This window comes from Lepus europaeus, chromosome 10 (genome assembly GCF_033115175.1).
Source record: "Lepus europaeus isolate LE1 chromosome 10, mLepTim1.pri, whole genome shotgun sequence".
NCBI lineage: Eukaryota > Metazoa > Chordata > Mammalia > Lagomorpha > Leporidae > Lepus > Lepus europaeus.
The window spans coordinates 124,365,785-124,392,425 of NC_084836.1; the positions used below are offsets into that span (position 1 = coordinate 124,365,785).

The 26,641-nt window shown below is 66.8% G+C and overlaps 3 protein-coding genes across 9 annotated transcripts in view; 2 read left to right on the forward strand and 1 right to left on the reverse strand.

Moving 5' to 3' along the window:
• The first annotated feature begins 3,917 nt into the window (after positions 1-3,917).
• LSM14B (LSM family member 14B) lies at positions 3,918-14,794 on the forward strand. Of its 4 annotated transcripts, XM_062204440.1 has the most exons (10): positions 3,920-4,101; positions 5,433-5,596; positions 7,210-7,345; positions 8,045-8,161; positions 10,300-10,467; positions 10,672-10,749; positions 10,906-11,067; positions 11,296-11,446; positions 12,851-13,036; positions 13,701-14,794. In XM_062204440.1, the coding sequence occupies exons 1-9, from the start codon at positions 3,975-3,977 to the stop codon at positions 13,020-13,022; spliced, it is 1,275 nt and encodes a 424-aa protein (XP_062060424.1). In that variant the 5' UTR covers positions 3,920-3,974; the 3' UTR covers positions 13,023-13,036; positions 13,701-14,794. The 4 variants fall into 4 exon arrangements, with proteins under 4 accessions (XP_062060425.1, XP_062060427.1, XP_062060424.1 ...); XM_062204441.1 differs by lacking the exon at positions 10,672-10,749 and having other exon boundaries at positions 3,918-4,101; XM_062204442.1 differs by lacking the exon at positions 8,045-8,161.
• A 1,271-nt stretch (positions 14,795-16,065) lies between these two features.
• Positions 16,066-21,120, reverse strand: PSMA7 (proteasome 20S subunit alpha 7). The gene is made up of 7 exons (XM_062204451.1): positions 20,951-21,120; positions 19,105-19,231; positions 18,540-18,664; positions 18,003-18,125; positions 17,540-17,659; positions 16,823-16,885; positions 16,066-16,286 (listed from the first exon to the last, which is right to left on the reverse strand). The coding sequence occupies exons 1-7, from the start codon at positions 21,044-21,046 to the stop codon at positions 16,194-16,196; spliced, it is 747 nt and encodes a 248-aa protein (XP_062060435.1). The 5' UTR covers positions 21,047-21,120; the 3' UTR covers positions 16,066-16,193.
• Positions 21,121-21,462: 342 nt separating this feature from the next.
• The window catches only part of SS18L1 (SS18L1 subunit of BAF chromatin remodeling complex), a 36,689-nt gene continuing 31,510 nt past the window's right edge, over positions 21,463-26,641 (forward strand). For all 4 annotated transcript variants that reach the window (XM_062204447.1, XM_062204444.1, XM_062204445.1 and 1 more), the window contains exon 1: positions 21,463-21,584. In XM_062204447.1, the coding sequence (XP_062060431.1) occupies positions 21,516-21,584 (69 nt within the window). In that variant the 5' untranslated portion in view covers positions 21,463-21,515. The remainder of the gene's footprint in view (positions 21,585-26,641) is intronic.

The following is a 26,641-nucleotide window of genomic DNA, read 5'->3' on the forward strand; positions in this document are numbered from 1 at the left end:
CTGCGCAGCGGGCACTGAACGTCCCGAGGCAAAGGGGGCCGCCCAGGGAGGACAGAGACATCTCTGTGTCCACCAGGGCTTGTCTGCAAGTGCCCAGCACGGTGAGCCACTGGGAAAGGGTCCATCCCACCCGGCTGTCCTAAAGAGCCCCTCTCGATCTGCCCACACCGCCCGCGCACAGGGGAACCACCCGCTCCCATCGTGGGCGTCATGGCCGGCGCCTGCCCCTTGGGGCCAAGTTGGTGTCTGCCGGCTCCCGGCACACTGGGTGTCGCCATCCGGAGCCTCAATGCAGCCCACGCTGTCGGTGTGGTCAAGGCAGCAGCGGCAGGAGAGGATGACCGTGTTGACAAACTGGACTTCACACGAGCAAAAGTAACGGGTGCCTGGCTCACTGCCTTTTGTCCCCAGGATGCCAGCCTTTGCCTGCAGGTGAGACCCTCTCAGTGCACGGACAAGGAGTCTCCGCTTGGCTCGTGGCACGCTGCCAGGTGGGGACAGGCTCTGGGAGGCCTGGGCCGTCCACTTATGTGGGGACCCCGGCTCTGCTCCATCAGTCAAGCACACAGAAGCACCCAGCGTGGCTGGGATGCTCCCACGTAGGCCTCCGAGTTACCATGGCAACGCCTAGGCCACAGGATGAGACGCAAGAGGGGAGACCCTTGAAGAAGTAACTGCTCCCTCCGCAGCCAGCAGCCGGCTCCGGGCCGGCTCCGGGCCCGAGTGTGAACTCACATCTGAGCGGACAGGAGGGCTAGCGGCGGCAGCCTGCCACACACCGGCTGGGTGACCCGGGCCCAGTCACCCAGCTCGGGACACCACGCCTCAGAAAAACGCAAGCCAGCTGGGCACTGGGCCTGGCCCAGAGTGGCAGGCTCAGGGGACAGTGCCACAGCGGTGGTGAGTCGGCAAGAGCGCGGGGAACCGGCCAGCAGGGGCCTCTCAGTATCCACTTCCCATCCAGATAGGACCTGGGTCCCAGGACGTGTCCCCACCCAGGCCGGTCCCCGGCTCTTCGAGCTGACCAGCCTCAGGCCCACGGCCTGCGCCCGGCCCCAGGATGTCCCTGCATGTCTGAGGGGCTCCAGGGCTGGCCCTCCTGGAATTCGAAGTTTTGGGGTCTAACACGCTCCTCTGTGATGTCCCACAAGGCCGCCTCATCACTGTGTGCCCTGCACACCTGGAAAGCCGGGGGGGGGGGGTACAGGGGGGAGGGGAGGAGGATATGAGGCAGGAAGTGCCTGTCGGAGCTCAGGCTGCTCCACTTCGGATCCAGCTCCCTGCTGTGGCCTGGGAGAGCAGCGAAGATGGCCCAGATGCTTGGGCCCCTGCACCCGCATAGGAGACCCGGAAGAAGCTCCTGGCTTTGGATCGGCCCATCTGGGCAGTGAACCAGCGGATGGAAGATCTCTCTCTGCTGCTCTGTAACTCTGCCTTTCAAATAAGGAAATAAATCTTAACAAGAAAAAAAAAAAAAAAAAAAGAGCTAACAGGGGAGGGGTCGAGGATGCGTGAAGCGGCGTGGAGCCCTGAGAGGGGAGGGCTTGCAGCTGCCTCCAGACAGCAGGTGAGGCCACAGGGCGAACACCTGCTCTCCTCTCCCTTCCACAGCTCAGCTGGGCCACTGTGCCCCCAGCCCGCCCGCACCCCCTCAGCTCCCTTCTGGCTGACGCTCTGCCGGGGTGGAGGAGGGCGCACCCCTGCAGACCCCCCCCCCCCCCAAGCAGGTCTGAACCAGGAAAGTACAAGCAAGGCCCCAGCTCCCCCGCCCCACACCTCAGGCCCCGGACTTGGCTCTTAATTTCCTCTGAATCGACTCAGCTGTTCTGTGACACCTACGACGGCAGCGGGTGCTGGCCATTCCGAGGTGGACATCGGGGTCACGGAGGGTTCTCTGGGACAGTACACGCTCACCTGCTGGACGGCACGGGCCGTGCAGCCCAGCGGGGCTCCCATCTCCAGGCCATCACACACACGGTAGGTGCTGAGTGGCTCCGGCTGTGGCCTCTGCTGTCCTCCACAGCCCGGTCTCCCACCTGCAGGCCCCTGGACGCTCCCGGAGCCCCTCACGGGCCCTGCAGGGAGGGCACTGTATTCAACAGTCAGCAAACGCAGGAGAGGGGGCAGGGGGAGTCCCACCCACTAGGGCTTCCCACAAGTCCTTGCCCGATTCTCTGCACCCCTAAGCTTACGGGTATAACTTGGGGCTTTGAGCAGGCGGCTTTTCGGCGCATGGACGAGAGCCGCGTGTCTTCTTAGGCAGGCGCGGGAGGCTGCCCCAGCCTGGGGAGCGAGCCACAGCAGCGGCCCCCTCCTCAAGCCGTCCCAAGTGTCCTCCACTACAGGCGGACATCAAGGTGTGGACGGCAGGCCCGGCATTCCTGGACCTGGGCGCTGCGTGTGGACTTAGCATCTGCCTGCCTGGGCGTTTGCACCGCGGCCACACCCCCGGGAGCCAGGGGGCACTGGGAGGCCCCTGAGAACAGGCCGTCAGGTTCCTGAGTGAAGAAGGCGCCCCCAGCCCAACACGGAGGCTGCTGGCCCTGACACTGCCGGGGCTGGGGGGTGGCACCTGGGACCCCCGCCCGAGCGGGCTCCCGGGGAGGGAAGGCTGCCCTGCGTGAGTCGGGGTCTCCCCATGGCTGGGCCGTGTTTGTCCTCCCCGGCACAACCCCCCAGGAGCACACAATCCCGCAGCGGCTGAGGCCTGCTACCTTCTCTTCCGCTTCCTGGGGTTCGTTTTAGCCAGCCTGCCCGGGTTCCGGCTCCGGTGGGGCCACAGCCAGCAGGCGTGCAGGCGACCGTCCGGCCCGATGCCGGGGACACAGCGCCTGCAGGTCCTGGGGTCCGGGGGGCCACAGCCGGCAGGCGTGCAGGCGACCGTCCGGCCTGATGCCGGGGACACAGCGCCTGCAGGTCCTGGGGTCCGGGGGGCCACAGCGGCAGGTGTGAGGCGACCGACCGGTAAATGTTTCGGGCCCTGAGCAAGTTCAGTCAACACAGACACGTGACACCAAGGATCCACAGAGCAGCTCCCACCCCCTTTACCCTGTCTCCCTGCGCTTTGTCCAGGGCCGGCCCGAGGCGGGTTCAGGGCGGGCAAGGGCTCTGGGGCACCCCCATCCCGTGTCCAGCGCCCGGTTTCAACCCTGGCTTTGCTGGGACGCAGAGGCTCAAGCCCCCGGGCCCCCGCTGGCCACGCGTGGGCCCCGCACGAGGCCCGGCCAAGCTGTTTAGGGGGCTTGGGGAGCGACGCAGCCGACGGAAGAGCTCTCTCCGCCTTACAAATGAGTTTTCTCTTTCGTTTTGATTTGTTTTGCTTTTTTTCCTTTTTCTTTTCCTCGAACGCTTTTTTAACTTAAGAGGCGATGCTCCCACATGGATGGGAGCGCGAGGCGCGGGGTCGCGCGGGGGGCGGCCGGGCCGAGCCGCTCGGGGCTCCCACAGGAGTCGGCAGCCGGCAGGTCCCGGGCGCGAGGGTCGGAGCAGAGGCGACCGCGCCGCCCGCTCGCTGCCCGCCACCCCGCGGGGCAGTGCGGGCCGGAGAGGCCGAAGCCCCGCCCCCTGCGCACTCGCGCCCCGCCCACCCCGTCCACGGCGGCTCCCAGCGCGCGGGGCCCGCCGGGAGCCGGCGGCGAGGGGGCGGGGCGCTGGGCAGCTCCGCCCCCGGCCGGCAGCCCCGAGCTGCGCAGGCGCAGCTCGCGGGCCCGCCCCGCGGACGGCGGCGCGGCCATATTTAAAGGGCGGCGGGCGCGGCAAGCCAATGGGCGGCGCGCGTGCGGGGGCGGCGCGTGGCGGCTCGGGGCCCCGGATGTGGCTGCGGCGGCCGCTCCTCCCCCGCGTTCCTCTCGGAGACCGGCTGCGCGCCCCGGCCTCGCTCGCTCGGTGCCCGCGCAGGCCCCTCGGGCGGAGGCCAGGAGGCGCCCCGGCGGCGCAGGAGCGGGCGGCCCGGCGCTCGGCCCCCCGCGGCCGCCATGAGCGGCTCCTCGGGCACCCCGTACCTGGGTAGCAAGATCAGCCTCATCTCCAAGGCGCAGATCCGCTACGAGGGCATCCTCTACACCATCGACACCGACAACTCCACCGTGGCGCTCGCCAAAGGTAGCGCCCGCGCGCCCAACCGCCCGCGCCCGGCCGGACCCGCGCCCCGCCCCCACGCCCACCCGGCCGGACCCGCGCCCCGCCCCCACGCCCACCCGGCCGGACCCGCGCCCCGCCCCCACGCCCACCCCGGGCGCCCACCCGGCCGGACCCGCGCCCCGCCCCCACGCCCACCCGGCCGGACCCGCGCCCCGCCCCCACGCCCACCCCGGGCGCCCACCCGGCCGGACCCGCGCCCCGCCCCCACGCCCACCCCGGGCGCCCACCCGGCCGGACCCGCGCCCCGCCCCCACCTCGCGCGGCCGCGGCTCCGCGGGGCGCCCCGGGCCGGACGCCGACAGCCCTCGCCCGCCCCCCGCGGGGCGCCCCTCCACCCGCGACGGGCGCGGGGTCCTCCCGGGCCTCCCCGCCCCCGCGCGCGCCGCCGCCGGGCACAATGGCCTTCCTCCGCCGCGACGGCGCGGCATTGTGCGCGGACGCCCCGCTCCCGCGGAGCCGCCCCTCGGCAGGCGCTGGGGTCCCGGGCGGCCCCGCGCCGTCCTCACCTGCCGGGGGCCGCGGTGGCGGCGCGGAGAGCAGGCGGGTCTCCCCGCGTCTGGGACCCGGGCGGCGAGCGGGCCGGCCGGGGCGCCCGGGTCAGAACCGCCCCCGCCGCGGGCTCTGTGAGCCGTGGCCCGGCGAGGGTCCCCCGGGTCTCTTTGTCTGCGTCCTGCAGAGGGGCTGGGGAGAGGGCTGCGTGCGCGCGGGGTCCCCAGACCCTGCGCTCAGGACGCGGGCGTCCCGAACGCTGGGAGGGGCCCCGGTTAAGGACAGATGGCGGTGCCCCGGCCCCGTGCCCGCTGGCTCGCTGGGACACGGGGGCCGCAGGTGCAGGCTGCCTGGATGCGGGTTCGTACTGGAAGCCCTGGGAGGGGGCTGGGGGCTCCCGGGACCCCGGTGCCCGCAGGTTACTCTCGCAGGGGTGTCTCTGGAACTCCTTGTAGGCGCAGAGGCTGGTGTGGGGTCCGGTAGCTAGGACCCCTCCTGCTGGGGGACCGCTCCTGTGGGGGGGGGCGTGTCCAGGGCAGCTCCCTGCTCCGCGCCCCCTGCCGCCGGATCTCCCCTCACCTGCGAGCCAGGCGGTTTCTTTGCAAAGAGCTGTGTTCGGCAAAAGCGCCCGGCGTGGGCGTGTGTGCGCCTGCGAATGGAGGCTCCGGACGCGGTCAGGGAAGCAGCTCTGGCCCAGAACTTCCCGGGCTGGTGCCTGGGGGTGCCAGGACAACGGACTCGGAGCTGAAGGGCGGGCGGCCCGCGGGGGGACACAACGTAACGCTGCTTTCTCTCAACCCAAGTGCGGTCCTTTGGTACTGAAGATCGCCCCACAGATAGGCCCGCCCCCCCGAGAGAGGAGATCTACGAGTACATCATTTTTCGGGGCAGCGACATCAAGGACATCACTGTGTGTGAGCCCCCGAAGGCCCAGCACGCCCTCCCTCAGGACCCCGCGATCGTCCAGGTCAGTGTGCGCCGCCCCGGCCTCTGGGGGTGTGCGAGGCGCTGGCCACTCAGGAGGGGCTTGGCCCCCGCTGTCTGCTCCTGGGGCAGGAGGCTGTGCGTGGGCAGTGTGCCCTCCTGGGCTGCTGTGAGCCGGGAGATGCTCCCGCGTGCCGCCCGGCGCAGTTTGTGTCTGCCTGCTGGATGTGGCTGTCTCGCCTGGGGTTTTTGGGGAGCCCAGGTTCGTGTTTTCTCGTGGCAGGCCTGAGTCCTCCTTAGCTCTCTTGGGGTTCAGACCACCCAGGCTCGGGGAGGAAGTGGGGGCCTGCTTCAGACCTGGGGAAGGCTGGGAGGGGAAGTGCCGGGTTCACAGGAGGAAAGTCCCCGAGCCAGGCGCGGGCACCGGCAGCAGGGAGCCCGGTGCGCGGGGAGGGAAGAGATGCGTCCCTGCGCGGGCCTCCCGGGCCTCCCCCAGCCTGGAGCCAGGTCTGGGCCGCTCCGCTTCCTGTCCTGCTTCCTGCTGAGCCTGGGAGACAGCGCTTGGGTCACTGCCACACACCTGGGAGGCCCAGGCTCCTGACTTGAGCAGGGCTCAGCCCTGTCGTGGGCATCTGGGGAGTGAACCAGTAGATGGAAATCTGTCTCCCCGGTCTCTGTCTCTCTACGTGTCATGTAGATGGAAAGGGAACGTCCGAGGAGACTGGGCTGCCAGCAGGCAGCTGTCTCCCCGAGGCTGGGACGGGAGAGCAGGTAGACGTGGGAGGTGCTCAGGGGCCCCCAGCCGCAGCTGTGGCTGTGCCCGCGCACGGGCTAGGCTCTCCCTGACAGCAGTGGAACCCTTGGCTGCTGCTGTGTTTGTATGGAGAGGGAGAGAAGCAGACCTCGCAGGTGCCGGCTCAGCTGCCAGGTGCCGGCCGTGGCCGGGAACAAAGCCTTAGTCTGAAAGCGCAGCCCAGGTCTCTGTGCGGCGGCCGGAACCCAGGGAACCTGAGCGATCACCACAGACCCCCCCCCCCCCCCCATCCGGTTAACAGGAGCTGGAGAGCTGGAGCTAGAGTTAGTGTTTTTTTTTGTTTGTTGTTGTTTTTTGGTTTTTTTAAGATTTATTTGAGAAGCAGAGTTGCAGTTGGGGGGGGGGGGTCTTCCACCTGTTGGTTCACTCCCCAAATGACCGAAACAGCTGGAGCTGGGCCGATCTGAAGCCAGGAGCTTCTTCTGGGTTTCCTACACAGGTGCAGGGGCCCAAGCACTTGGCCATCTTCTACTGCTTTCCCAGGCCACAAGCAGCTGGGTGGGAAGTGGGGTGGCCGGGACACAAACTGTCGCCCGTATGGGATGCGGGCCTACAGGTGGAAGCTTAGCCTATCTCGCCACAGCACTGGCCCCTGGAGCCAGGATTCTGACCCAGGCACTTTCATGTGGGATGTGGGTGCCCTCACCAGTGTCTGAACTGCCAGGCCAAATGCCCACCCTGATGGGAAGGTTTTAGTTGCGTTGGGAGAAAATTGTTAGGGCTCTGTGGACAGGTGGGCTGGGGCTGGGCCAGCGTCTGGGCACACAGGCTGGGCAGCCGCTCTGAGTCAGGCGCGCGGGTCCGGGGCCCCGGCTGCTCTCACCGTGGGTCTCGTCCTTCAGTCTTCCCTGGGCTCTGCCTCCGCCTCGCCGTTCCAGCCGCACGTGCCTTACAGCCCCTTCAGAGGGATGCCGCCCTACGGCCAGCTGGCGGCCAGCTCCCTGCTCGGCCAGCAGTACGCCGCTTCCTTCGGGCTGGGTGAGTAGCCGCTCCTGGCTGGCGAACTGCCCCTCCTGGGACCCCCAGGGACAGAGCAGCAGCCCCTGAGGGCGGGGTCCTCATGTTCAACTCAGACTTTGTCTCCCTGCATGCTTGGTGCACTGCCGCTCAGCTGGGAGTGAGAGGTGGCGGGCGAATCAGAAACTCGTTGGCAGTGTTAGCCTGGGCCTTGGCGGGAGCCCTGGTTCACCTGCTTCAGAGAAGTGCAGGTACCTGTACCTACAGCCGCCTGGTAGTTGTTCCCACGTTCCCAGTCTGTGAGAGTGAAGCTAAAGGCAGTGCCGCCCGCTGCTGGCCTTCTGTTCTTGCGAAGTGCCTGTCCCAAGAATGGTTTAACCTGGTTGGCTAACGCCGTAACCCCGGGGAAGGCGCTGTTCTCCGTGGAGAGAGAGGTCCGGCCGTGTCCTTGGCTGGCTGGAGCTTTGTGCTCAGAACGTGGAGGTGGCAGGCGGCCCCCACCCCGCTCGGCTTCCAGCGTGAGTAGCTGAGCTAGGGGAGCGTCATTCAGGCCCTAGCCCCACCCGAGGGTGCTGGCTGCCTGCTGTGTTCCAAGGTAGGCTGTGTGAGCGGTGTCCTTGAGGGGCTGTGGCCCCTCCGCGCACCTGCTTGTCGGAGCGGAGTGCGTCTCGACTTACGTGTGTGCGTTTGTCTCTGCTCTTCTCTCCTCTCTCCCCTCAGAGAAGTTGGTAAGCCCTCCGGCCTCAGCCGCAGCCTCCAGCCCTAGCTCCTCTCCATCTCCACAGCCTGTCTCAGAGCTCGACCTGTCCTCAGAGCCCCCTCAGCTCGCTTCCAAGGGTAACAGCAGTTTGCAGAGCTGCGTGCTGCGTGCAGACCGCGCTGAGAGCAGGGGTGAACCACGCGTGGCAGACGCTGGGCGGAGCCACCGACGCCGCTCCCGTTTGGTGGAGGACGTGGTTCTGACGTAGTGGATCTACGTCTTAAAGAAGGGCTTAGGAGGCCTCCGCGGAGCGGTTCGTTCCCTCCTTCCACTGCAGGGTCTGTGTGACCTGTGCGGGGGCTGCCGCGTGCCGGCAGCTTTGCTGTAGGTCACTGCAGGGCCGCCCTGGCCGCTTGTGGGCCTGCGGGGCATTCAAATGCCGGCCCCCAGCTGCGTGGCCAGGTGAACAGTGTCAGCCTGGTAATGCCAGGTGCGCCCCTCGTGTCCGTTCTGCCGGTGGCGCCTTAGGACTGGTGTGGTCTTCTCGTTGGCCCTGGTGTGTGGAAGGCCACGCTGAGCTGCACGGCACTGGGCGCTTGGCCCCAGCTGAGCCTTCGGCCTTGTCCAGACTTGGTGCAGGCGCACAGCTGTGTCTGTCACAGCTTGCATGTGCTGCCTGCTCGATCCTGCGTGGACTCCAGCGTGTCTGAGTCACAGCAGCGGAGTGCTTCCCGTGTGGGACAGACAGCTGGTTTCAGCTGGGGTGTGTGCACGTGTGTGTGTGGACTTCTAATTGTTTTCCACTACTGTTTTTATTTTTATTTATTTGAAAGGCCGAGCACATGCATGTGGGAAAGAGGTTTCTCCCATCCGTTGACTCCCCACTGCCTGCAGGAGCCAGGCCTGGGCCGGGAGCCTGGAGCTCAGCGGGCTCTCCCCTGTGGGTGGGAGGGGCTGGGCGTTTATCTGCTGCCTCCCTGCCGCACGTTAGCAGGAAGTGGCATTGGAAGCCGAGCAGCTGGGTCTCGAACCAGGCACCAGATAAGGGCTGTGGGTGTCCCAGTGGCCCACAGCCTACTCTGCACCACGGTACCTTCTCCGGTTTTTCACCCGTTTTTATTTATTTTTTTATTTGAGAGGCAGAGAGGGTAAGAGAGTGAGTACCTGTTCCAGCCAGTGCTTCACTCCCCAGATGCCTGCAACAGCTGCGGCCATACCAGAGCCGCGATGTGGGGGCAGTCTGGGTCTCCCACGCTGGGGGGCCGTTCCTGCTGCCTCCCAGGGCGCACGTTAGCCAGGTGCCGGGAGGGGGCGGGGCCGGCACTCTCCGGTGCTCTAATGCACGACATAGGTGTCTGGGCTGCACCTCGCTGCTGTCCCGGCTCAGGTTTGTGACCAGCAGGTGAGCCCACGGTGCTGGCTGCTGCGGTTCCAGGGTGAGCGGGGGGTGGGGGCATTTGTGGCAGGTGCAGTGAGCGGTCAGGGAAGTGGCCCAGGCCAGTGCCCACCAGAGGGCACTCAGTCCTGCCTGCTGTGGGTGCCTCTCGTATCTCCGGTTTCTGTGTGCAGAACGAGAGGAGGCACCGAGTCTCCAGGGCTGGCTCCTTGGGGAGGGCTGGCCTGTGTGTGGAGCTCATTTCTTCTGGCCTCCTACGCCACAAGCTCCACTCCGTCCCCAGTTGCCCGGAAGCTGGGAGGAGAAGGGGGGTGACGGGCCGTCCCTGCCTGCCTGCGCCGAGGCTCAGCGTGGGGTGCTCCTCGCGTGCCCAGGCCTCGGAGAGCAGTGTTGCAGGTACCGCCCCTCCCCGGGCCCCCGGGAGCCCCTCGCTTCTTTACGAGAGGAGGAAGAGCTGTTTCCCCGCTCTAGAATTTAACTTCCGAGTGTGACTCGGACCCCACGGCCCCGAGCGGAGTGAAGCAGAAGCGACTTGGGGTTCTCAGCGCTGTGAGCTCCTCTGGGCGCAGAGCGTGCACAGGCGTGAGGGCGGGCTCGCGCAGGCCTGAGGGCGAGCGTGCCTGGGGGTGAGGGCTTGCCCGTAGGAACACGGGGAGCGCCCGCTGTGGGCCCATTGTTTGAGCCCTGTGGTTCTCAAGCCCAGGGAGCGCAGGGCTGGGGGCGCCCACAGGTGACCTGGCCTCGGTGCTGCCCCAGGGGATGGCCCTGGCTGGGAGCTTTGCCGACTTCGGTGGCTCTCTGGGCAGCTGCCCAGGAGAGAAACGGGGGGACACAGGCTTCCTCTGTCCCTGCCTTTAGCCCTCTCCTTCCCCGATGCAGGAGCTGGCTTTCCGTCTGTCCCGGCTGGCAAGGGCCCGACGGTGGAGCAGGCTGTCCAGACCGGCTCTGCGGACAGCCTGAATGCCAAAAAGCTGTTGGTCGGCAAGAGCCCCTCAGGGACTCAGCTCAGCGGTCGCCAGGTCCAGCCAAGCAGCAAGACTGCCAACGGTACCCGAGCGCGTCTGATCGGAGCCTGGCGCGCGGCTTCTGGGGTCTTCTTTCTTTAAATAGTGCCTCCCTGCCTGTAGCCCTGGCGCTTCTGCAGGGCGGTCCCTGGCGCGGCCCCCTCTCGTGCCCCGTGGTGTGGTCTGCTCGGTGCCGGGTCTCGGCTTCTGCGGGAGCTTGGCCTCACTCTTCCCTTTCGCGCCTTAGATGTAGTCCAGCCGGCAGCCGTGCAGACCCAGGGGCCGGTAAACGACGAGAACAGGAGACCGCAGAGGCGGCGCTCAGGTAACCCTGCTGCCGCTCAGGGTCTGGGCGCTGAGCCGGGTGTGCGGGGCTGCTGCTCCGTGGTGGCTTCTGTGCTGTCCCCGCTGAGCCTGTGCGCTGTGTCTGCAGCCTAGAGCTGGTCACTCCTCCAGCCGTGACCGTCCTTTGTCCCCGCAGGGAACCGGCGAACAAGGAATCGCTCCCGAGGGCAAAGCCGCCCGACGACGACCAAGGAGAACACGATCAAGTTCGAGGGTGACTTTGACTTCGAGAGCGCCAACGCCCAGTTCAACCGGGAGGAGCTGGACAAGGAGTTCAAGAAGAGGCTGAACTTCAAAGGTCTGCGGGAGCGGCCCGCCCCGCCCCGCCCCCAGCCCTCCTTGGGGTGTGCCCAGTGAGGGAAGCCGTGGGGAGGGGCAGCCTGCAGGCCCCGGGGCCGGGAGAAGTGGGGAGAGAAGCGAGCGGAGCTGGCGCGGCCGGGCCACAGCCCAGGTCTCAGGCGAGGCTGCTGCCCAGCGCAGCAGCGCCGGCCGCTGGGGCGCACCCCACGCTCTGCCTCCCTTCCAGACGACAACGCGGAGAAGGGGGACGAGAAGGACCCAGCTGTGGTGGCCCAGAGGGAGGAGCCTCCCGCGGAGGAAGACCTCCTGGGGCCCAACTGCTACTACGACAAGTCCAAGTCCTTCTTTGACAACATCTCCTCGGAGCTCAAGAGCAGGTGAGACTGGGGGCCGGGAGGGAGCTGTGCGGAGCCGGGTGTGCGCGGGTCTGCCAGGGCCAGGGCCAGGCGCGCCAGCCTGGAGGCCAGGCCTGGACTCTGCATGCAGGCAGCTGTCTAGGATGGACTGACGCGCCCGCCCCCGGCACCCCGGTCCCAGCTTCCCTGTGATGCCAGAGCTGGCCTCATGGTCCCCGCAGAGCCCCTGTCCGTGCCTCTCTTGGCCTTGGCTGCTGGCAGCCCAGGTGGCAGCGCCCACCGGCTGGGCTCAGCGGTGGCGCCAAGGAGCCCTGGACAGAGGGCAGTCTGCAGCATGTGGGGTGCTGGGGGCGGCAGGAGAGGCCGTGGAGATGTGCCCGCCCCACCCTGGTTCTCCCAGGGGAATGTTGGGGAGGCCGGGCTGTGCAGGCCTCTGAGGGGCGGGATAACGGCAGGCACGTGGCCTCCGCGTGCGGCTGGAGCCAAGTCTGCGGGATGGGCTGGGGTCAGTAGGCTTTGTGGGTCCTGACGGTGACATTGGCTCTCGTGTGGAGGCTGTGGGAACCCTGGGGAGCCGTGGGTTTTGGGCTGAGTTGTGACACGGGCAGAGCCGGGCAGTGTTTCGGGGAGTGTGGCTGCATGCGTGCTTGGCTGATGGGCAGGCGGCGTGGGGCGGGCTGATGGGCAGGCGGCGTGGGAAGCGTCCGGACGCCTCCGCGTGCCCAGGGCTGGGGCGTGAAGGGTGCAGTGTGGAAGGCCGCTGGGGCCGCTGGGCAGGGGCTGGGCAGGGGCTGGGCAGTGTCGGCACCTTGGACCTACCTTCCTGCCGCCGCGAAGGCGGGAGCCTCGTGCTCTTGGGGCCTCTTCCAACTGGCGCAGCCTCCTCACCAGGGAGAGGCTGAGTGTGGATGGCTCCAGGGTCTGCTCTGGTCTCGCCTGTGTGGGCATCCGGCCTCTCCATTGCTCCTCTCCCCTCTGGCCGGCAAACGCCCAGGGCTTCCTTGTAGCTGGTGCGTGTCGCCTGTTTGCCTTTGGGGAGAGACGTGTGGGTTTGGTCCTGGGCAGTCCAGCTGACAGAGACGCAGGCTGTGCGTGCAGTGGGGCTGGGGGCTCCCCAAGTGCCGCGGGACCTCGGCTGCAGTCCTGGCCGGCCCCTGGTGACCCTCTGCCCTCGGCCGCGGTCCTGGCCGGCCCTGGTGACCCTCTGCCCTCGGCCGCAGTCCCGGCCGGCCCTGGTGACCCTCTGCCCTCAGCTGCGGTCCCGGCTGGCCCCTGGTGACCCTCTGCCGTGGTCCCGGCTGGCCCTGGTGACCCTCTGCCCTCGGCCACGGTCCCGGCTGGCCCCTGGTGACCCTCTGTCCTTCCTCCCGGGGCTTTTGTGAGGACCTGAGGTGCGGGGCCCTGCAGTGAGCATCTGCGATTCAGTTCCAGGCGGACAACGTGGGCAGAGGAGCGGAAGCTCAACACGGAGACCTTTGGGGTGTCGGGAAGGTTCCTTCGTGGCCGCAGTGCCCGTGGGGGATTCCGAGGAGGCAGGGGCAACGGGACGGCCCGGCGCAACCCGACCTCACACAGGGCTGGGACCGGCAGGGTGTGAGGGTGCAGCCCACGGTGAGTGGGGGATCTCCAGGATTCTCGGTGGGGGAGGGTGTTGGGATGGGTGCACCTGGGTGGAGCTTAGGGCCCGGGGAGCAGGCAGCTCTGTGCTCAGGAAGAAGGGTGGCCTGGAGGTCCCGAGACCAAACCGAGGGCCCTGGCCCTCTGAATTGGCAGGGGCCCCCAGGAACAAGCAGGACCCAGGCCCAGCCCAGGTTGACGACACCAGAGTCCGTGGGGTGGGACCCAGGCCCTGGCACCACCAAGGTGGGGTTGAAGATGTGGGAGGGCGAGGGCCACGGTGGGACCTGTGAGGACCGTGGTCTCGCGACCAAGTGTGGCCAATAGGTCGGTCCTGTGTGGGCCGTGGTCTCGCGACCGAGTGTGGCCAGCAGGTGGGACCCGTGTGGGCCATGGACTCACGACCGAGTGTGGCCAGTCGGTGGGAGCCTGCTGCCAGTCCAGGGTCACGGCCCCAGCCCCGCCCCGTCTCTTAGCAAGGCCCAGGTGACTTGGGTGTACCTTTGAGGCTGGCCAGCTGGGACCTGGGAGACCAGGGTGTCCCCGTGTTGTGTAACACAATTCCCAGTGTGGGGTATTGTGGGAAAGTGGGAGCCCCAACGAGGGAGGGGCAGCGAGGGCCCTGCCTCAGGCACCGGCTCCTTTGCTCTGCCTGCAGGCTCCTGAAGTGGCGTGGACAGGACAGGGGAGGCACTGCACTTGGGGGAGAAGAGGGCGCCTGGAGGATCCCCTACTGCTACTTACTCGGGGTTGACGTGAACCTGGACGTGGTCTGAGTTGGAGCCACTGGTGTTTGGGGAAGTATTCATGGGTGGCCTCTTGGAGGCATCTTGACCTGTGTGTCCTTCTTAGTTGGCGTTTAATTGCCTAATTCTAAGGTTTTGGTATTTTGCAAAAAGGTTTCTATAGCAAAAGCTTGATCCTCACTTTGTAACTTTTTTTATGACAGCTTTGACTTTTGAAGTGGAACCAAATCTCATTTGGCAAGTGAGGCAGCCAGGTGCGTTGCATCTCTAACCCAGCTGGCCCTGGTGCCGCTGGCTGGCACCCCCTCCGGCCGGGGTGGGTCTCAGGACCAGGCAGGGCCAGCACGGGGTGGGTGTGGGGAGGGCGGGCTGGAGGCAGGGAAGGGCAGTGTCCCACGGATCATGTTGTGTGAGGGAGCCAGACACCCTGCTGTGTGCCGAGTGCCGGCAAGGCTGTGCACTGGCAAGGGGTCGGTGGGCTGGGAGGACTTCAGGGCGTGGCAAAGGGCCCTGAACATTAGCGTGGAGCCTGGGATCGAGGTTGGGGTCAAAGCCTTGGACAGGCCCCCCGAGCGTCCCTGCCCCGTCCTGTCCCTGCCACTCTGACCTGGTCGGTTGGTCAGAGTTGGACTCTGGCTGGACACTTGGGTGTTCTTATCCACTTGGAAATAAGCCAGTCTTTTTCGCAAGGTCAGTTGACCTAGCGCGTAGTTCTTCTCAGTTGTAAATAGTTCTGCGTCGTCGTTTTCAGGCTGGGCGGAGGGAGGGCGGGGATTATAAATTTGTTGCATGAGTAAGTGGGCCAGACCGGCAGGGTGAGCATGTTGCAAACAAGCACCTTGGTAACCAACTCCTTTAAAAAGCGATTCAGTTGCTGTCAAAGCTTGGGTTTATTTTTGTAGGACGTCAGGACCTGGTGGCTCTTAGAACGTGGGGTGGGCTGCTGTGGAGCGATGTCAACTGTGATTCTCAATAAACAAGCAAACCTTCACCTTTCTTCTTCTGATCTCTGTCCTGGGCCCGCCTGGGGGCAGGTGCTGCGGCAGGGGGGAGCGCAGCTGGCCAGCAGGACTTGGGGTCCACAGGGCCCTGCCCAGTGCTGGAGGAAGGGCGCGGCGCCGAGACAGACGCTCCACGCCGGCTGCCCGCACGCTGGATGCTGGCCTTAAACTCATTCATGTTCTCAAGGCCCCGGGAGCCCTCACGGAGCTAAGCCTCAGGACGGCCAGGCCCCTGCAACGGGTTTCCAGGTGACGAAAGCCCGAGGACCAGGAGGCACAGGTGTCTGCTTCCCTGTGACACCTGCCTGGCCCACTGGGCCCAGAGTAGGAATGACACCAGGCACGGGCAGCCTTCAGCTTCCGGGGGCCTGGGTGTGGGTGTGTGTGTGGGTGTGTGTGTGCACGCGCGTGCAGGTGTTCCTGACCAGTGGAAAAGCTTCCAGGACCATGCCAGATGGAGACGGCCGCAGCCCGTTCTGAGCTCCATGGCTCAGTGGTGTTTAAACACAAGTCTGAGTTTACCGCCTGTGGTTAACTGTTAGAACTTGAAATGCATCTGGACCTCTCGCTCCTCTGTAAAGACACCACTGCCATGGGACAAGAGGCAACAGAGCCGAGGTGGGGGCACCAGGAGCCCCACTGAGGCTGCTGCCGCCTGGAGCCAGAGGGCAGGAGAGTGGGGACCCTGTTCTCGGATGTGCTCAGCCCCTAGTGAACACGCAGTCGGTCTGAATGCTGGGGACTGGCCCACCCCAGCTGGCTGACAGCAGCTCTGGAGACAGGGATGGACACATCCCACACTGACAGGGACGGGGTGCTGGCCTTGAGCCCCAGCTCCTGGCTACTGTCCACCCTAGGGAGCAGCAGTGGAGGGTCCACGCTGTTGAGTAGGAGACCTGGCTTTGGCCTGGCCCAGTCCCAGCGGTTACCCGGCAAGAGGCCCAGCAGAGCTCTTTGACGTAAACAAGGAAGATCTCTCTCAAATACATATTTAAAATAAAAGGGGGTAAAGCCGCTGCCTGCAGTGCGGGCAACCTATGGGCAGCTCCACTTTGATCCAGCTCTCTGCTGTGGCCTCGGGAAGCAGGAGAAGATGGCCCACGTGCTTGGGCCCCTGCACCGTGTGGGAGACCCGGAAGAGGCTCCTGGCTCTGGATCAGCGCAGCTCTGGCCGTTGTGACCGTTCAGGGAGTGACCCAGTGGATGCAAGACCTCCCTAACTCCGCCTTTCAAATAAATAAATCTTTAAAATAATAAGATACACCATCTTAATAAAAAAGGTTAAAAAATGTGAGATTTATTGGAGGGCACGCGACAGCAAGAGCACGGGATGGAAACGCCTACACGTCGCCTTGAGGTTCGTCCATGATCAGAATTTAAAAATCGTTACAGCGAAGAGGCTTCTCATGACGCTTTCTTCTGCTTCTTCTTCTCATTTTCTTCTTTCTCTTTTTCAATTTCAGCAACGTATTTCTCAATTTCTTCAGGATTTAAGATCTAGCAAGGAAAAGCGGCTTGTTTACAGCCAACGCTTGGGTGAGGGAGGCTGGGTTCCTACCACCCGGCAGCTTCTAGAGCCATCAAGGAAACAAGGCCGGGGTGTGCAGTGTGCCCGGGGCACGCCCAAGCCAGAGGACCCTGGGAGAGGCCCCCCCCAGTGCTGAGACCACACATGACAGAGGACCCTGGGAGAGGCCCCCCCCCCAGTGCTGAGACCACACATGACAGAGGACCCTGGGACAGACCCTCTCCCAGGTCTAAGCCCACACATGACAGAGGACCCGGGGACAGACCCTCTCGCAGGGCGAGGCCCACACATGACACAGGACCCTGGGACAGACCCTCTCCCAGGTCTAAGCCCACACATGACACAGGACCGTGGGACAGACCCTCTCCCAGGTCTAAGCCCACACATGGCACAGGACCGTGGGACAGACCCTCTCGCAGGGCGAGGCCCACCCCACAGCAGCCTGTCTGAGCCGGCGCCCAGTCCTGACCCAGAGGAGCTCCTCAGAACACGGAGCTGGCGTTACCTTGAGGGGCTGATCCCGCCTCATGACCGCGAGTTCAATGTTTTTGCCACCAGATTGAACCACCTTGAGGGGAGACGACAGGACATGAGATACCTCGCCCCACAGAAGGCCCAGACAGCGCCGTGAGTCCCTGAAGATCCCCAAAAACCAGCCGTGGCACTCGGGGCGCTGACCCTCCCCCTAGCAACCCCCGCCTCGACGGGCAGGTGCAGACAGAGCTGGACCCTCGCCCCGCAGGCACTGCTGCCAGTGTGCTTCGCTCCCGCACTCACAGCTCAGGCCTGGAAGGCCGAGTTCTGGCCATGCGCAGAACACACTCCCCGTCCGAGGGGTGGGTTCACATCCCGCCTGCGCCACTTGTACAAAGCAGCTGCCGCGCTGTGGCCCAGCGGGCTAAGCCTCCCCCGGCAGTGCCGGCGTCCCGTACGGGCTCCGGGTCCCACCCAGCTCCCTGCTGAGGGCCTGGGAGAGCGGAGGATGCCCACGTCCTTGGGCCCCGCACCACGTGGGAGATCTGGGCGAGGCTCCTGGTTCCTGGCTTCCGGTCAGCTCCCCTCCAGCCACTGCGGCCGTTCAGGGAGTGGCCCAGGGGAGGCAAGATCTCTAACTGCCTCTCAAAGCTTCGCAAGGAAATGCCCAGAGCTCCGTGGGAGGGACACTGCGCAGCCCACGCCATGTGGCGGCGTCCACCGTGCTTCCCGGAGCCCGGGCGCTTACTTCCAGGAGGGCCTTGATCACCAGCTTGATGGCCAGGTCGTCGGTCTCGATGGCCTCATCGGTGTAGTTCTTCTCCAGGAACTCCCGCACCGACTTGGCGCCCCGGCCGATGGCATTGGCCTGAAACACGCATGTGCGCCCGCGGGGGCCCGGGGTCCAGCTGGCTGCTGCCCGTGTCCCCAGGGGGCCTGCTGCCTGCTCTGAGCAAGCTGTGGCAAGGGGCAGCCCCCGCCGAGTGACCAGCTTCCTCCTGCTGATTCTTAACCGGACCCTAACCGCCGCCCCGCACCCTCACCCTCGCGGTCCTGCAGGAGAATCTGGTGCTAACGCCCTCCTGGCTCCCACACAGCCGTCGTAAGGGCAGCGTGAGCGTCTGGGACGCGGTGACCTTGAACGCTGACGCGGCCCTGGGGCCTCTGAGGAGTGGACACTGCCGAAGCCACTCCACCCTGCCGGGACTCACCTTCCAGGCGTGGTACGTGCCCGAGGGATCAGTCTGGTAGAGTCTGGGGGTGCCGTCGAAGTCAAAGCCCACGATGAGGGCGGAGATGCCGAATGGCCGGCGACCGTTGCTCTGTGTGTAGCGCTGCAGCGGCACAAACAGGTCAGGGCTCGGACCCAGGGAGACCACGCAGGTACCCGCGAGCCTCGGCGAGGGAGCGAGCCCCAGCTAGGGGCGCTCCGCAGGCACCCCAGACCCCAGCAGGAAGGAGCCCAGCCCACGCCTCCGGCCCGCTCTGCACCTGCGCTTCCAGAGGCCCAGGCCCAGTCGCAGCACGCGCTGAGCGCCTGGGAACTTCCTGCCAGCAGCCGTCCAGCGGGCCACACGCTGGCTCAAAAGACAAATGGCGCCGCGCCACAGTGGCTCTCGGCTCCCTCCCACCTGCTTGGCAACAGCCGCTAAGGACAGAGCTGGGCCTCACTGCCTCCCTCCAGGTGCGCGAACTGAGAGCCGAGGGGAAGCGGCGGCGAGCAGGACGCAGCGACCCCGGGCGCCCACCTGCTTCAGACTGGCGATGTAGCGGGTGATGTACTCCACGGTGACCGGGTCCTCCACGGTCAGCCGGTGGCTCTGGCACTCTACCCGGGCCCGATTGATGACGATGCGCGCGTCCGCGGTGAGGCCTGCAAAGGAGCGGGAGACTCCGAGCAAGGACGGCGTTGGCCCGGCTACTCCGCAGCCTGACCTCTGAGCACCCCCCCCCCCCAGTGGCCAGAGCAGGACCAGCAGCCTCCGGGGCTCTTCTGAGAACCAGGTCAGGGAGCCGCCCCGCGCCCTGGGGGAGCGCAGGGGCCAAGTCCGGGCCTCCCTAGCCCCCGTCACGGGGCCGGTGTACTGCTGCTGGCCACGGGCGGCCCTGTCTGCCCTCTGCACGCCACAGGCACAGGCAGGCCTTGTCCAGAGTCTCTATTCGTTGTTACGTGTTTGGGGGACAGAAAAACCCCCAAGGAAACTCCCGAAGTCCGAATCCACTGACGTCTGGCAACAGCCCGGGGCCCCACGTTCGTCTGCACAGCAGGTTTTCACCGGGACCCAGAGCACGGCCCTGGCCCCAGTCGCGCACCTGCAAACGCCATGCAGACATTGTCGTCCAGCGCGCAGATCTTCCGCACGGTCCTCTCGTCCTGCAGCTTGGCCACCGACTTCTTCTCCACGCCAAGGACCACGATGTCTCTTCCCCGGACGCCAACCTCCAATGACAACCACGGCCCGCGTGAGAAACTGCCGCGGCGGAGCGCCAGGAGCACACGGCAACACCGGTCCTGGGACGTGGCCCGCCGCCGCCATGCAGAGCTGTGCTCATCCACACAGCCCACAGCCCACAGCCCACAGGCGGGGCCGCCAGCGCTGGTGGGGAGCTCCCAGGGACCTGCTGTGTGGGCCCGGGAGCGGCCTTGCAGCCGGAGTCTGCACGGGGCTGTGGGCCGCAGGCGAGCTGTGAAGCCACCTCGCGGCACGGGGGAGGGGCCCCGCCTGACACTGTACGGTCTGGCCCTGCCAAGGCAACCACGGGTGGATTCAAAATCCAATAAATCGACAGCAGGCTAATTACTAAGTGGACAATTCCGTATGACTGCAAATGGCCCTCGGTAGAGACAGGTTCCCCACCCCTGCTCAGAGGGCGGGGCTGGCCTCTGACACAGGATCCCACACGAGTGCTGGTTTGAGTCCCAGCTCCTTCTCTTCCGACCCCCCTTCCTGCTGGTGCACTTGGCAAGGCACCAGACCACGGCCCAAGTACCTGGGCCCCTGCCACCCACGCAGGGTCCCAGCTCCGGCCTTGACCGGCGCCCACTGTCGCGGGCCTAAGGGGCGTGAGCAGCACTGGAAGAGCTCCCTGTCTCCTAACCCAGCCTCAGAAACAAACAGGCGTGGGTTGCCGAGCCTCATCACAGTCGGGGTGCAGCTCCCCCCACCCTCCCAGGAGACCCGGACCAAGCTCCTGGCTGGTGGCCGTCGGGGCCTCTGGGGAGTCAGCCAGCGGGTGCGGGCTCTGCCTCTCAAACAAACCGGAACCTCGGGAATCAGCCATCTCACACGTCAATCAAACAGCCTAGAAACGAACCGGAGCAATCGGTGGGCTGCCCGCCCTCCAGCACAGGGCTTCTCACTCCCGCCGGCCAATGCCCGCAGGTTGCCAGCAGCGTCCCCTCCACACGGCGGTGCCCGCAGACCGAGGGGCACCGGCCCGGGCCGCGTGCCGGTTTCCAGGGAGGTCCCCGGGTGCCCACTCCGGCCAGAGCTGCAGCTGTGCGTCCGCCCGCGCGGGCGTGGGTGGGGAGGAGGTCGGAGTTGGACTTGGGACCCTAACTGCAGACGGTCACGCGAGCCAGGAAGTGCAGACCTCAGAATCCGCATCGTGCCTCGGCTGCCCAGGCACCGCTCCCCGGGGGCCTCGCCCGGGGCCCCCAGGCGCCCGTGAGAAACACCACCCCCTCCTCCACATGCGCGCGCGCTCCCGAGGTGCGCCCAGGTGCTGCGGGTGGGAACGAGACGCGGGCTCAGCGTGCCCAGCTGGGTAGGCAGTGGGCGGGCATCCGCTCCGGGAGCCGCCAGGAGTCCCCGTGCGCCCGGCTGGCCCGCCGCCGGCAGGTGCAAGGCACGGCCCGCTCCTAGGCCGGAAAGCACGCACCCAGAGGCGCCCCGGAGCGCGCCGCCCGCGCGCCCAGCTCGGCCCCCCAGGCTGCTGGCCTGGGCCCCCACCCGCGGGCTCCGCCGCCATGCGCGCCCCAGCGCCGCCATCGGCCCCGCCCGGGCTGCGGCCCCCTTCTCGGCGCCCCGCGGGTTCCAGCCGGCCGCACGCACGGCCGAGGGGACGCCGCGCCGCCGCCCCGGGCGCAGCGGTCAGCAGCCCGCGCCCCCGGCCGCGCCCGGGCCCCCGGCGCGCAGGCCCCGGCGCGGCGGCTCACCGCGGTCGAGCCCTTCTTGACGGCCTCCTGCGCGTACTCCACTTGGAACAGGTGGCCGTCGGGCGAGAAGACGGTGATGGCGCGGTCGTAGCTCATGCCGGCGGCCGCGGCGCGGGCCCAGGGCCACCCTCACCGCCGCTCTCAAAAGCGCACACTCACGGCCGGCGCGCGCCCCTGCGCCGCGCCCACGCTGCGCGCCGTGACGTCACGGCGTCGGGCGGACGTGCGGGCGCGCGGCGGGGCGGGGCGGGGCGGGGCCGGGCCGGGCCTAACCACGGGCGGCGGGGCGAGGGGGGCGGCGCGGGGCGCGGCGGCGCGGGCGGGGGGCGCCGGCCGGCCGCCGGGGGGCGCCACGCGAGGCGGGGCCGCGGAGGCGGACGGCGGCGGCGGGCGGCGGCGCGGCGGGCGCGGCGGCGCGCGCGGGGCGGCGCGGCGGGCGAGCCCACGGCGCGGCGCCCCCCACGCCTCCCGCCCCCGGCGACTGCGGAGAATGAGCTCTCCGGGCGGCCGAGCGCAGCCGGGGAATGAGCCCTGATGGTCACGGGCTGAGCCCCGCGTCGCCGCAATGTCCGTGGCCTTCGCGTCCGCCCGGCCGAGGGGCAAAGGGGAGGTCACGCAGCAGACCATTCAGAAGGTGCGGCGGGCCGGGGCGCGAGGTGCGGGCACGCGCGGGCCGGGGCGCGGGCAGCCGCGGGCGCGGGGCGCGAACAAAGCCGGGGCGCAGCCGGGCGGCCCCGCGCCCGCCGTCCGCCGCGGCGCTCCCCCGGGGGCCCACGCCCACGCTGCCGGAGGCGCGCGGAGACCCTCGGGCGCGGGCGAGGGCGCGTGGCGTCGGCCGCTCGGGAGGAGGGGGCGGCGGCGGCGGCGGCGCCCGTGTCGGGGGTCCGGGTCCCGAGCGCCGCTGGCCACGCACGACGGGGTGCAGGCCGGCTTCGAGGACGCCCCTGGGCGAGGCGCGAGCCCCCGGGGCACAAAGGACGCGGCGCGGGGCTTGGGCTCCCCGCAGCGCACGCGGGTCCCCCGCGCCCGGGAACCCCGGGCTGTGCTGTGCAGCCCCGCGCCGCTGCGTGAGTGCGGGGAGCGGGGACGTTCCGTTCTCGGCTTCCCCGCCGACAGACACGGAAGGAAGCTGGCGTCCGCCGCGCCCCTCTGCACGCGCCCGGCGCCTCGCGCGGCTGCGTGGGTCCCTGTGCTGGACTCTGTGGGTTCGCCGGGAGGGGTGCGCCCGCCTCTGGGGACGTGGTCCTCGGGCTGTCACCAAGATGGAGACCGACCTTGTCGCCACGGGCTTGTCACGAGTGGGGGGCCTTGGGCAGTGCCGAGCCGGGGATGCTGACGGACGCGAGCCTCCGAGGGGGCGGAGTCGCAGGTGCTGTTCGAGAGCTTCGCGAATCTCTTAATATGCGCTTTCTCTTTGAGACTTATTTGAAGCACAGTTACAGAGAGGGAGAGGGAGAGGTCTTCCACCCGCTGGTCCAGTCCCCAGATGGCCGGAGCGGCCGGAGCCTGGGGCTTTATCTGAGTCAGTTCCGTGGGTGCGGGGCCCAAGGACGTGGGCGTTGTTCCGTTGCTGTCCCAGCAGAGAGTTAGCTCAGAAGTGCCGCAGCCAGGACTGGAACTGGCGCTCCTATGGGAAGCCGGCACTGCAGGCCGGGGGTTTAACCCACAGCACCATAGCACCAGCCCCCCGCGTGGGGGAAGATTCTCCATCGGGCGAGGGCTGGGCCAGGTGGGCACCGGGAGCCTGCAGCTCCGTCCGGGTCTCCAAGCCCCGGGGCCAGCTCTGTCCAGGTCTCCAAGCCCCGGGGCCACCCTTCACAGCCTCTCCACCATGTGCCAGCAGGACGCTGACAGCACCCAGCCTGCTGAGCCACGACGCCTGGCCCGGGCTTTGCCCGTCCTCACCGCGTTCTCCGTTTAATTAGCGCCCCCTGTGTAGCTGAGGAGGCTGAAGCACAGGAAAGCTGAGTGCCGTGGACGTGGCGTGAGTGGATGCCGTGGACGGTGCCGGATCGCGCGGCCTTTGGCTCAGCAGAGCGCCAGGCACGAGTCCCGGGGGTGTCCTGACGCCCTGGCTTTTTTTTTTTAATAAGGATTCATTTTATTTATTTATTTGAAAGGCAGACTTATAGAGAGGCAGAGAGAGAGAGAGACAGTCTTCCATCCGCTGGTTCACTACCCAGGAGGCCACAGCTGCACTGATCTGAAGCCAGGAGCCAGGAACTTCCTCCGGGTCTCCCATGTGGGTGCAGGGGCCCAAGCACTTGGGCCATCTTCTACTGCTTTTCCAGGCCACAGCAGAGAGCTGGATCGGAAGTGGAGCAGCTGGGATTCAAACCTGTGCCCATGTGGGATGCCGGCACTGCAGGTGGCGGCTTTACCCGCTGTGCCACAGCACCGGCCCCACACCCTGCTCCCACAGCCACCGTTGGCTTCAGCGTGCGCCTGATCCTCTGTGCTTTGCACCCACCTCCCAGTGAAACTGCGCAGACCCCACAGGTAGCAGGGGAGTGAGCATTGCTGGCCGCAGACCTCAGGGCGGAAGGAGGGCGATGGGCAGCGGCCCTGGGAAACAGGCCTTCACGTCAGGCTGTCCGTGCCCGCGAGCCGCGGGGCAGCCTTTGCGTCTCGACGGTGCGTGTGTACCCCAGGGGCCTGTGACTGAGCGCCTAGGATGTGAAACGTGCGTGGGGCCACCGTGGCTGCCAGAAGCTTGTGTCGCAGGCACCGAGAAAAGCCGGGGACCCCTCCAAAGCCTGCCTGGAGGTGGGGGGATGCGCACAAGCGGTCCTCAGCATGTCCGGGCAGGGGTCTGCAGGCTGTCTGTGCAGCTGTGAAGCCCCGGCCCCTGCCCCCCGCCCTGGCTGTCACGAGCTGTGAGACATTGCCTGGGCCCCGAGTGGCTGACCCCGGCCTGGCACTGGGACTTCTGCAGCCCTGGTCCTGTCCCCGGGAGCGGCGTGGGGTGAGCTGACACATCAGCACACCGCGAGCACCGGCAAGTGACCACACATGCGGTCCCGGCGCCTTCAGGAGGCCCGGGAGGGGAATCGTGGCTGCGGGGCCGCGGCTCCCGGCTGTAGCTGCCTCTTCCTCGGCGTTCTCTGTGTCCGTGTCCCCTGCTTCCTGTGACAACACCTGGCCTCGGACTTACAGCGTCATCCAGTGTGACGTCGTCCACACCTGGTGCCCCCCGCAGAGGACCCATTTGGACTTTAAGACGTGGACACCTTGCCAATTTGGGACACACAGCTGGACCCCCAGCAGCGGGTGTGGAGTGGAGAGGAGGTCCAGAGAAGGACCCCCACGGCACAGAGCAGGAAGTCTGGCAGCTGAGGGGGTTCTGAGTGGTCCAAGCGTGGCCTGCATGGAGCAGGTGCAGGGGCCCCTGGGTGGACGGCCGGGGAGAGCTGCTCTGAGCTGGGCAAGTGTAGCTCATGGTGACCGACTGTGTGCTGGGTGAGGGGCAGCGAAGATGGTGTCTTGGCAAGAACCGCGGGGGCTGTGACGGTGCCAGGGACCGTGAGGTGGAGGGGGTGGCCATCCTTGATCTCTGCAGGTTGGGGTCCATGGTGCCCAGTGATGCATTGCTGACCACCAGGGCAAGGTGGGGCTGTGACTGGCACCTGAGCTGGGTGCAGGGCAGGGGACCCCGGGCGCCATCCTTGGGTGGGGCCCAGGTGCCTCCTTGCCGTTTGCCGCACAGTAGTTCAGGGTAAATGTGTTCTCGCTGTTGGAGTTGACTTCCCTGTTCCCTTGATTAGAGAGCAGGAATGGTGTCTGTCCATCTGCTGGACGTCTGTCCATCTGCTGGGGAGCAGTGCGGGGGAAGCTGTGGTGTTCAGAGGAGATGGAAGGGCCGGGCTGGGGCTGCTGGAGGAAGACGAGGCCGGCAAGGCGGGCGCTGCGCAGGCCCAGGAGCCAGGGAGGAGGACGAGGCCGGCAAGGTGGGCGCTGTGCAGGCCCAGGAGCCAGGGAGTGGTCACACTGGGCCGGCCTTGCCCAGTGTCCTTTGCTCCAAGGTACAAGGGGGTCGGGTGCACGATGGCCCCGGGGGTGGGCCCGAGGCAGGCAGCGGTGCCGGGGCTCTCCTCCGGCCTGGCACTTGCTGTCTTGAGCACACGCAGATCCAGGGAGCGGTGGGTTGGGTTCGGGTCGGCCATGTGTGAAATCAGAGGGACAGATGGCTCAGGAACACCGAGGCCCCCACCCCCAGGGAAGAGTGGTCAGTGAGTAGCTTTTCAGCCATCACTGCTGAGAGTGCTTCTCCCCGTGGGCAGAGACCCCCCCTCCCCGGGAGCCTGCCAGAGATGGGGAGGGGGAGACGTTCCCTCATCCTAGGCGCTGGGCTGGCCCTTGGTTGGCTTCTCTGCTGGTTTTGTTTTGGTTTTTTTTTTTTTTTTTTTTAAGATTTATTTATTCACTTGAAAGAGTTACACAGAGAGAGGAGAGAGAGAGAGAGGTCTTCCATCCACTGGTTCACTCCCTAATTGGCTGCAATGGCCGGAGCTGCACTGATCTGAAGCCAGGAGCCAGGAGCTTCCCCTGGGTCTCCCACGCAGGTGCAGGGGCCCAAGGACTTGGGCCATCTTCCACTGCTTGCCCAGGCCATAGCAGAGAAGTAGAGCAGCCGGGACTCCAACCAGCACCCATGTGGGATGCCGGCACTGCAGGCGGCAGCTTTACCCGCTACACCATAGCGACAGCCCTGCCATTTTGTTTGAAGATTTATTTATTTGGAAGGCGGAATCATGGGGAGAGGGAGAGAGATCTTCCATCTGATTCACTCCTCAAGTGGTCAGGACTGGCCCAGCTGATGCCAGGAGCTCCACCTGGGTCTCCCACAGGGTGGCAGGGGCCCAAGGACTTGGGCCATCGGCTGCTACTTCACCAGATGCATCGCAGGGAGCTGGGTCAGCAGTGGAGCAGCCGGGGCCGGGACTGGAGCCGGTGTGGGATGCTGGTGTCAGCAGCGCAACCTGCCGAGCCATCTGTGTCAGGAGCAGGGCTGCCCTGAACGTGAGCAGCCCTGCGAGTCCAGCAGGGAACGGCACAGCCAGGCAGCCGTCCACTCTGCCCAGTGGTCTTCCTGCTGGTCACTCCAAGGCCAGTGTTCTCCCAGTGCTGCCCAGATCCGCAGGGCCTGCAGAGGGGCACGCGTGGAGGGAGGCGCGGTGCCGGTCTGCCCGTACCCCTGTCCTCTCCAAGGACAGTGTGCTCCGGTGGACACTGTCTCCTTGGCCAGCCAAGGGCCAGCCCAATGACCAGGATGAGGGGACATCCCCCCCCCACCTCTGGGGGGCAGAGGGGAGGCCTGAGGGAGGCTCAGTCCCTGGTGGTCCCCTTGGTGCCTGTCTCATGGCTCCCTCCAGCCCCTTTTCCCCAGCCTGTCCCTGGGGCCAGTGGGTCAGGACCTGGACACCTCCCTGTGTGTCCCTGGAGTCAGGGCAGCTTCCCTGGGATCCCCAGTGCAGGCACTGGGGGCGCCTTGGCTACCCCGGCAGGTGCAGGACTGAAGAGTGGGCGTCACCGCCACAGCCCCTGTGCACCAGTGGTCGGGGGGCAGGTGCGCTGTCATGTGAGTCCCCTAGGGCCTAGGAAGACGTCAAGCCGGGCGTCAGTGCCTGGTCCACGGCCCACGAAGGAGAAGTCAGAGGAACTGGGGGAAAGGTGCTGTTGCCGTCCTTGGGA

Excerpts from the sequence above, each read along its gene's own strand:
- LSM14B (XM_062204440.1), top strand. The coding sequence starts at position 3,975 with ATGAGCGGCTCCTCGGGCACCCCGTACCTGGGTAGCAAGATCAGCCTC. Across the intron at positions 4,102-5,432 it reads CACCGTGGCGCTCGCCAAAG|TGCGGTCCTTTGGTACTGAA; the intron begins GTAGCGCCCGCG and ends TCTCAACCCAAG. Across the intron at positions 8,162-10,299 it reads CCCTCAGCTCGCTTCCAAGG|GAGCTGGCTTTCCGTCTGTC; the intron begins GTAACAGCAGTT and ends TCCCCGATGCAG.
- PSMA7 (XM_062204451.1), bottom strand. The coding sequence starts at position 21,046 with ATGAGCTACGACCGCGCCATCACCGTCTTCTCGCCCGACGGCCACCTG. Across the intron at positions 19,232-20,950 it reads TCAAGAAGGGCTCGACCGCG|GTTGGCGTCCGGGGAAGAGA; the intron begins GTGAGCCGCCGC and ends TTGTCATTGGAG. Across the intron at positions 18,126-18,539 it reads ACATCGCCAGTCTGAAGCAG|CGCTACACACAGAGCAACGG; the intron begins GTGGGCGCCCGG and ends GTGCCGCTGCAG.